The sequence below is a fragment of the Misgurnus anguillicaudatus genome, chromosome 22 (genome assembly GCF_027580225.2).
Source record: "Misgurnus anguillicaudatus chromosome 22, ASM2758022v2, whole genome shotgun sequence".
In the NCBI taxonomy this organism is placed as follows: domain Eukaryota; kingdom Metazoa; phylum Chordata; class Actinopteri; order Cypriniformes; family Cobitidae; genus Misgurnus; species Misgurnus anguillicaudatus.
This window is the reverse complement of record NC_073358.2, coordinates 9159898-9170275: the sequence shown is the minus strand read 5'-3', so window position 1 is coordinate 9170275 and position 10378 is coordinate 9159898. Positions and strand designations below refer to the sequence as shown.

General features: G+C 37.4%; 1 protein-coding gene across 1 annotated transcript; it reads right to left on the bottom strand.

The window, feature by feature from the left end:
* On the bottom strand, nucleotides 1-10141 carry slc2a8 (solute carrier family 2 member 8). The gene is made up of 10 exons (XM_055200748.2): nucleotides 9831-10141; nucleotides 9530-9692; nucleotides 9033-9239; nucleotides 8701-8800; nucleotides 5728-5939; nucleotides 5456-5605; nucleotides 5274-5382; nucleotides 3592-3753; nucleotides 651-796; nucleotides 1-569 (listed from the first exon to the last, which is right to left on the bottom strand). The coding sequence occupies exons 1-10, from the start codon at nucleotides 9914-9916 to the stop codon at nucleotides 423-425; spliced, it is 1482 nt and encodes a 493-aa protein (XP_055056723.2). The 5' UTR covers nucleotides 9917-10141; the 3' UTR covers nucleotides 1-422.
* Nucleotides 10142-10378: the final 237 nt, after the last annotated feature.

Sequence of the window (10378 nt, the reverse complement as noted above, 5' to 3'; positions counted from 1 at the left end):
GTTTCTTGATGTCATTAGTAAGCATTTAACATGTTTTATTTTTTTCAATTACTAATACATTTTGCATCACCTAAGTCACAGATAAAACTGAGAACTAAACCTACAGCTTATATTTTTATAAAATATAAGAAGTATATCTAAGGATATCTCAATATTTTCGAAACTCTTGAAGTTGTGCGCTTCCTTCAAAAACATACTTGCTTATATGTAACCTGCAAGCAAAAATCAATTAGACCTAAAATCACAATGGTGCATCAATATCAAAATTATATTGAACCTAATTCAATTATAATTCCACATTTTGTTAGTTTTCGATTAAACAAATACGTATTTGATCTGTAAACATACGTACAAAACACTTCCGGAAGGTCAATGCAATCATTTCATTTGCTGAAGACTTCGGTGTTAAAGCAACATTGTTTTTAACGCTGATAAGTTCCCTTGAAATGGGCTTGAATCTCCTCCAGAGTTTTGCCTTTAGTTTCAGGGACAAATACAGCAGTGAAGATAACATTCAGCGCACACAGCACTGAGAACATCCAGAAGGTTCCTGCACTAGACATCAGATCCTGAAAGAAGTTTAAGTCATCTGAGAATCCGAATCAAAGTATCTCTATTTTTTTAGGTTAAAAACGTAACCATCAGCTCACCATGAGGTTCTGGAAGGTTTTGGTGACGATAAAAGCACACGTCCAGTTGGTAAGCACACACAAAGCACTGCCCAATCCTCTTGCTCGTGTGGGAAAGATCTCAGACATCACGAGCCATGGAGTCGGACCCCAACCAAGAGCAAATCCTGATCCCACCACATACATAAGTGAGGTCAGTCTAGAAATAAATACTGCTATAACGCCTGATGTACAGCTACTGTAACATGTACATGATTTTTCTACATTTTTTACATGTAATGGGGGGTCCCTCCTCCTCCTCTCTATGCATTTAAAGGAAAACACCACTGTTTTTCAATATTTTAATATGTTCTTACCTTAACTTAGACAAATGTATACATGCATATCTTTTTTCAATGCATGCACTTAATCTTTGTATAGCGCGTCGTGAATGTGTTAGCATTTAGCCTAGCCCCATTCATTCCTTAGGATCCAAACAGGGATGAATTTAGAAGCCACCAAACACTTCAATGTTTGCAGCACTTTGACCTCAGGCGCAGTAATATTGACAGAAGTTTAAACGAAAGGGCGAGTCAGGAGTGATGATGTTACTGCGCGCTGAGATCTAAGTGTTGCAAACTAAGCGCTCTTCCGACATACAACATAGTTCTCATTTTTATCAGCTTAAAAAAATCGCCACATTTTATTTTGTTCCACCATACTTACTGGTGTAACTACTCATGTAACAGTCTTTAAATAGGGAAAACAAGGAAGTGTTTGGTGGCTTCTAAATTCATCCCTGTTTGTATTCTAAGGAATGAATGGGGCTAGACTAAATGCTAACACATTAACAGCACGCTATACAAAGATTAAGTGCACGCATTGAAAAAAGATATGCATGTATACATTTGTTGAGGTAAGAACATAGTAAAATATTGGAAAACAGTGGTGTTTTCCTTTAAGGGGCCCTTGGCCCAAAAAGGTTGAAGACCTCTGTTTTAGATTGAAAGTAAATCCACCAAAACTATATAAATGGTAAAATAACAAAATGTAACTACACTGCAAAAAATTATTTTCAAGAAAAAATTGTCTTAGTATTTTTGTCTTGTTTTCAGTAAAAATATCTAAAAATTCTTGATGAGCAAAATGACCCAACAAAACAAGTCTAGTCCATAGACCAAAAACATCAAACTCATGTGATTTTGTTCAAAAAACAAGCAAAAAAAAAAAATTTTCCCCTAAACACTAAATTCAAGAAAAATTCAAGAAAATTTGTTTACCCCATTGGCAGATTTTTTATGCACAAAATCACTTAAATGTGATATTTTTGGTCTAAAAACCAGACCCACTTTCCTGGGTCGTTCTACTCATCAAGAAAAAGCATCTTAATTTAAGAATTTTTAGATTTTTTACTGAAAACAAGACAAAAATACCAAGAATTTTTTTCTTGAAAATAATTTTTTTGCAGTGTATATTAGCAAATAAATTAAACTGTTATATTGTAGCATTTTCATCGTATTATCACAAAAATTTGCAAATCATTACTCATTGCATTTTATTAAGCAGATTCTTGAAGGAGTTCACATTTATTCTGGACTCTTATTGGCTTATTTAGTTGAAGCCAATAAAAAATAAAAACTATTTTATTTATATAAATACTAAATCATATACTTCATCTAGGGCTGCACGATTTGGGTAATTTTTCCCATTGCGGTTATTGATGCTAATATTGCGATGTGCGATACTAAATGGTATCATGAGTCAACTTGATGGGTTTTAAGGAAAATCCACACACAGTTTAGCTAAAATGTGTATTTGTAAAACTAGAAATGTTTTTGTATTGCCACGTGATGTAGCAACTGCTCAGTGTCAGTAATCCTAAATCCAAAATACCGCCATACAACAGACACAGAGTTTTTTTTTAGCTACCAGATCACTGTCAACCTCCTCTGCATCCATCTTCGCTCTAATATAAGTGACGACGCACACCACACATGTGCATGCCACACGTGCACTGCCTTTTTTGTTAGTTTTTCTTTCTTTTTTTAAACAGCAAGGAAAATCATCAAACTGTTATCAGAAAGTTTGCATATTTATTTATTTAATATAATTGCAACATTTTGCTGTCATATAATCGCACAGGCTGACATCGCAATTGCGATGCGATTAATTGTGCAGCACTAACTTCATCTTAAATGTAAATGCATATTAATAAAATACATCTTCAAATTCATCTATATATCTATCTATATAAAATTTCAGATTACAAGACGACAAGAAACATTTCAGCTAAGTAACCATAAAATGCCTAAAATATGACATAGCACATATCAACATGGCACATAAAAACTGTGCTGTATGCTACAGTTAATTTAATACATTTTAAATATATATTTTTTAATTTAGTATTATTTAATATTTGATATTTATATAAATGAAATTATTTTTGAAATGCTGCATGACTTGGACTGAATAAGCCAATAAGGGTCCAGAATAGATGTGTCGGTAAAAATCTTCACATCACTGATCCATACGCTGCTAACGCAGTGCTCTACCACTGAGCTATACGATTTCATGTTGTACTTATCTATTTTTTGGAAATATTTTTTGGTGGATAATACAGATCTTAGTTTAAGACCCACTGTGTAGATTTTTAGCGGCATCTAGCGATGAGATTGTGAATGGCAACCTTTGGCTCAGTCCACAGCTCACATGCATAGTAAAGCTACAGTAACCACAACAGGACAAACATGTCATCGTTTGGGACAACGTAGTAATGTAAATAAAAACATCTTATTCTAAGGTAATAAAAACAATACAGTTCATTTTGTAAGGTCCTTATACACCACTGATAATATACGTATGTATATTATATTGCATTTCTGTCAAGAGATCCTTCAAAAAGTTACACGGTGCACCTTTTGATCTTTTATATTACAAACAATTATTTGAATAGACTTGACTACTAGAAAAGACTACTAACCTGCAATGAAAAGGCCCATGCTTCCAACAGCAAGCCAGGCCAGGTCTGTATGAGGCTGTTGAGTGTCTGTTAGTGCATTTATCAGTGAGGAGTTATCGTGCTTCATCACAGTCAACTTGAAGTACACGCCAAACACCACTTCACTGACGCACATCGTGACACCTTGAAACAGAGGATAAATCATTTACATTGGGTATTAATTTCCTTGGCAACAAAGTGATGTAAATATATTATTTCAGCAACACTTTACAAAAAGCTTGTATTTGTTAAGATTATCAAATGCATTTGCTAATATCAACCAATAATGAGTGGTGGTGTGAAAAAGTGTTGGCCCCTTCCTGATTTTTTTTGTGTTTTTGCATGTTTGTCTCACTTTAATGTTTTAGACCATTAAAACAAATTGAAATATTATTCAAGGATAACACAAGTAAACACAACATCCAGTTTTTTTATTATGAAGGGAAAATGAAATCCAAACCCACATGGCCCTGTGTGAAAAAGTGCTTGCCCCCTAAACCTAATAACTGGTTGGGTCACCCTTACCAGCAACAACTGCAATCAAGCATTCGCGATAACTTGCAATGAGTCTGTTACAGCGCTGTGGAGGGATTTTGGCACACTCATCTTTGCATAATTGTTGCCACATTGAAGGGTTTCCAAGCATGAACCACCTTTTTAAGGTCATGCCACAGCATCTCAATAGGACTGAGGTCAGGACTTTGACTAGGCCACTCCAAAGTCTTAATTCTGTTTTTTTCAGCCATTCAGAGGTGGACTTGCTGGTGTGTTTTGGATCATTGTCCTGTCAAGTTCGATTCAGCTTGCAGTCACAAACAGATTGTCAGACATTGTCCTTAAAGATTTTTTGGTAGACAGCAAAATTCATGCTTCCATTTATCACAGCAAGTCTTCCAGGTCCTGAAGCAGCGAAACAGCTCCAGACCATCACACAACCACCACCATATTTTACTGTTGGTATGATGTTCTTTTTCTGAAATGCAGTGTTACTTTTATGCCAGACGTAATGGGACACACACCTTCTGTAAAGTTCAACTTTTGTCTCGTCAGTCTACAGAGTATTTTTCCAAAAGTCTTGGGGATCATCAAGATGATTTCTAGCGAAAATGAGACAAGCCTTTATGTTTGTTTTTTCTTGGAACTCTGCCATGCAGGTCATTTTTGTCCAGTCTCTTTCTTATGGTGAAGTCATGAACACTGACCTTAACTGATACAAGTGAGGCCAGCAGTTCTTTGGATGTTGTTGTGGGGTCTCTTGTGACCTCTTGGATGAGGCATCGCTGGCCTCTTCGGCCACTCCTGGGAAGGTTCACCACTGTTCCATGTTTTGGCAATTTATAGATAAAGGCTCTCACTGTAGTTCGCTGAAGCCCCAAAGCTTTAGAAATGGTTTCATAACCTTTTCCAGACTGTTAGATTTTCTACTTCACTTTGTCAGGTGGGGGGGTGTGGTGGGGTTTGTTGAAGCATTTTTTCATCTTTGTTCATATTAGTTAATTCATTGTGAATTGATACAACTTTCGATTTTTAAAAACATGAAACTGAAATAAACATGAACTAAGATTAATAAATGCTCTTGTTCATTGTTAGTTCATGTTAACTAATGCATTAGCTAATAAGACCTTATTGTTAAGTGTAACAATAAACACTCTTATGTGTCTTACCAGATAAAATCAGAAGAACTTTTCGTCCAGCCCTGTCCATGATAAAAGCAGCGAAGCCCGTGAAAATCACCTGAATGGCAGCTACAATCACCGTCGCAACATCGCTGCTCTGAGACAAAAGACTTCAATAAGTATTAAGAGTAAACAATTAAAAAAAGAAGGATTAAATCAAACAGACTCACTTTGAAATGAGCTTGCTCAAAGATGGTCTCTGCGTAAAACATGATGGCATTAATGCCAGTAAACTGCTGGAACAGCATCAACATGATGCCCACCCATAAAGGCTTATAAACACCAGGATCCTTTAGATCAGCTAGACTGAAGCTTTGCTCCTGAAATCAAAAACAAACATGATTTTGGAGGCAGTGCACATCCTGTATTGTTAAAACATAACAGCAACTTCATTTTCAAAAGCAGCAGTGAAGTCATAATAAAACGAAACATGCTTTCAAACCTCATTTTTGGAGGCTTCTTCTATTCTGGCACACTCCCATTCCACTGGTGCATCAGGACCCCTGAGGAACCGCAAGGATGCCTCTGCCTCTCTCCTCTTACCCTGGGACAGCAGGTACCGTGGGGTCTCAGGCATGAAGCACATAAACACCAACATCAGGGTGGGAGGGATAGAGGAAACGATTGCTAACCACCGCCAGTCCAGAAACAAACCTGAAAAACAGATTTTGGTTCATGGAAAAGACTAAACACTCTAAAACATTGCTTTTATAGGGATACTACAACTCCCCTAGAGTTAAACATTTGATTTTTACATTTTTGGAATCCATTCAGCCGATCTCCGGGTCTGGCAATACCACTTTTAGCATAGCTTAGCATAATCCATTGAATCTGATTAGACCATTAGCATCACGCTAAAAAATAACCAAAGAGTTTCGAAATTTTCCTATTTAAAACTCGACTCTTCTGTAGTTACATTGTGTACTAAGACTGATGGAAAATTAAAAGTTATGATTTTCTAGGCAGATATGGCTAGGAACTATACTCTCAAACTAGCGTAATAATCAAGGACTGTGCTGCCGTACCATTGCTGCAGCAGGCGTAGTGCTATTACGCACTGGCCGAAAATAGTCCCCTTGGTTACTTTCAATAGGTTACTTGGTTACTTTCAAAATTCAGGTGCTGTGTAATAGACCCCTTAATCACCCACGTCACTGTGACGTCACCGCTCTAGCTGGAGGCAAAAAATAAGTAGGAACTCATAGCCGGCATGCTAAAAGTTAGAGGTTTTGACTTTAAAATGTCATCTTGTTGTGTTTTTGGCTTCCAGAATAAAAGGGACAGCACTTTTGGTTCAAAAATAAAGTTTTAATTTCACAAAAATCAAGAAGACAATTGTGGTTGAATGCAATACAGCGTACAGACTAGACGGAGACGATCATAAATAATGCCGGTGTTTGCAGTGCACACTTCATATCAGGTAAAATAATCTAGGCATACATACTGTTGTGTTGGTTTTATCTAGTACAAATCAGCAAGTTTCTGTTTTGTAGGTAAAAAGTCGCCAAAAGCGCTATTGTTTAGCTTAAATGTTAAACAAACATACAGCGATAGATGTGTATGCCATCGTTTGAATAGTCTCTTAAAATAATCCACATTGCTAATCATAGTTAGCCCAACGATAGGTTACATAAGACAGTAAGCCTAGACAAAATTACCCAAACCACCTGAAAGTAATTCATATGGTTGTCTTGGAAATATCTAAAACCTGGTTAAAATCGCACGAGTTAATTTACAAAAATACCTGTCACGGTCCCGCAGAATCAGTGACTGTACATATTCGGACACTTCCAAAACTGCTTCTGCATCCATGTTTAACAAATCCCTCCTAAAACGTGCCATCTTAAGTTTGTCAACATTGCCTCTGCGGCTCTTTTTGCCTCCAGCTAAGCCCTGCCCACACAAATACGTCACAATGTTTACCAACTGTAAAAGGGTCTATATCATTGCACATCATTGTGTATGCACAAATGTCTGTGAGCTGTGTACACTGTGTACTTTTAAAAAATGGTGCATGACACCCTGGTATCTATTATCAGTTCACACTTAAAATGTATGCAGTGTATAGCTAAATTTTATTGTTATTGACAGCATAAAAGTCACTATATAGTCTTTATTACAGGCATGCAGTTCATGCAGATCACACGGTATGGATTAGGTTTTCGTACTCTTACAGCAGAGCTACAGCAGTTTACAATTCAGCTCCTGTTCATCCCTAAAATGGACATTCCTGAGCTAACTTGACCTCTTTTGCTAATATAATAATGAAAAACACATTACGCCATTAAAATCTATTAAAACCGAAATGGCCAACACACATTTAAGCCTGACAACAGGCCTGCACTGACAATGTAAATTAAATTATGCTGTGCAAATGCAAAATAATGTGTGATGTCACCGGAAAACTTCAATTGTGACTTCTGATTAAACATTAAAGGAATATTCCATTTTCTTAAAAGAAAAATCCAGATAATTTGCTCACCGTGTCATCCGGAATGTTGATGTCTTTCTTTGTTCAGTCGAGAAGAGGTTGTGTTTTTTGGGGAAAGCATTGCAGGATTTTTCTCGTTTTGATGGACTTTGGTGGACACCAACAGTGGACACTTGGCTCAACACGTAACGGTTTTTTTTCAGCGGAGTTTCAAGGGACTGTAAATGATCCCAAGCGAGGCATAGGGGTCTTGTCTAGCGGAACGATTGTCATTTTTGACAAGAAAAATAACAAATATGCACTTTTAAAGCACAACTTCTCGTCTAGATCTGGTCGTGATGCACCAGGTGACCCCACGCAATACGTCATGACGTCAAGAGGTCACAGAGGACGAACGCGAAACTCCGCCCCAGTGTTTACAAGTGTGTTCCTACGTTGTTATATCAACTGATACTAATTAATGTCTTTGTGTCAGTTTATTGTTTACAATGGTCCGCAAATATGCGTTTTATATATGTAACACGTGACCTCCCTACGTCACTAAGCATTTACGTTAGGTCACTAGACGAAAAGTTGTGGTTTAAAAGAGCATATTTTTTATTTTTCTTGTCAAAAATGACAATCGTTTCGCTAGATAAGACCCTTATGTCTCGTTTGGGATTGTTTATAGTCCTTTGAAACTCCGTTGAAAAAAACTTTTACGTGTTGAGTTAAGTGTTAATTGTTGGTGTCTATTAAAGTCCATTAAAATGAGAAAAATCCTGCAATGTTTTCCTCAAAAAACATAATTTCTTCTCGACTGAACAAAGAAAGACATCAACATTTTGGATGACATGGTGGTGAGTAAATTATCTGGATTTTTCTTTTAAGGAAATTAAATATTCCTTTAACAATCATCTTAAACCGCTAACCGAGTGCTCTGTTATTTTCAAATGCGCTAATGTGTCATAATATATGACAAGTATGATGGGTTATATACTCCACCTGTGATATAGGATCCCATAATGCCCGTCACAACCATCAGTTGAACACAAGAACCCATAGTGCCCCGAACTCGTTCGTGAGCCATTTCAGAGATGTAAAGCTGGAGATGTATAAAAAAAACACACGGTATGTTGTAATATATTAAATCTTCACCCTAAAGCATGTTCTTGTGGCTCAACTGGGTAAAGGTCACAGGTTCGATCCCAAGAACACACATGTACTACAAATCACTTTGGATACATTTTTAGATACATTAATGATAAAATACAACTCATAAGGATAAAGGCATAAATAATGAACACATGACATAGTGGAAAACTGGTAATACTTACAGGTACAGCAAGTGAGGTGACTCCACTGGCCAAGCCGGTGAGAACTCTGCCCAAATATAACATCCAGTGATTCTGAGCAGCAATGATGACTGTAAAACCAAAGATAAATGGTATTGCACAGAACATGAGGCTCAACTTTCGGCCGATCTTTTCCACAATCCATCCTCCCAGCAGACCCCCGAGTGCGGCACCAATCGTCACCACAGACTATAAGACATAAAAAATATTCGTTCAAATCCAACCCACACGACTCTGGGCCATATCCTTCCAGAGTTGTCTGCTGTCTGGGAAAAGTTTAGTGAAATAACATATTGCACAGTTGACTTTTTACATTCACGTGGTCAACAAGTTGCTGAATGTGGTTCTCCTTTAACCTTTATACACACACATCCACCCCCGGCTGACACTACATTAATAACTGAGGCACTAAAATTGAATGACCACCATTTATTTTATGATTCTGACAAAAATTTTTATTAATAGGAGGCACCACCTACCCCAAACCAAGACGCCTCCTCTGTGTTGAGCTGTAGTCTCAGGTCCTGGGTTCTGCTGAGTTCTGGTATGGCAGGAGAGCTGTAACCCAAAACGAACCCAAAACTCAGGGGTCCCAGAACTGCTGCAAACGTGGCTACGTACAACTTGCCATTCTTAACCGTACTGAGATGGAAACATTCAAAACAGTCAATGAATGTTTGAAATGAAATGTCACATCACAATATATTTTATACAAGGTATAATTCAGTTCGTTAGTATCACTAACTTACAGTACTTTTTAATAAGTGTGGAGATACTCACTCGAGGTACGAGTCCTGCTCTGACCTGTCTTCTTGTCTCCCTTCGTCGTTGACCAAAAGTGGTCTGGTCTCCCCGTCATAATTCATCGTAACTTTAAGTGACAAGTGACATTAAGTTATCAAAGATAATCACCACGTCACGTCATACATTACAGTTGCAAAAAGATGACGTTCAGCGCGTGCACTTAAAAACGCGTTATCTTTCAACATCCCATAGAAGACAAACTTGCAAAAACGGCTGAATTCAGTAAAAGACTCTCATTGTGATCAGCTGATGTGCACGATGACAATAATAACAGGGTTGCCAGGTATTCACATCCAAACCATCCCCCAAAACTAGTACAATCGATTTTCGAGGTCGGTTTTGAAGTTAGAAATCACGTTCCGTTTTTGACAAGGGTTAAAACTCGCATTTCAGGATTTAAATATCATTTTATTGGTGTCGCGTCAATCGGCGGACATGCAAAACAGCTCGCGGAAACATTATAAAAAGTAATCTAATTACGCGAGAAAACTGCGATTTGGCAACCCTTGGCAACACACTTCCTG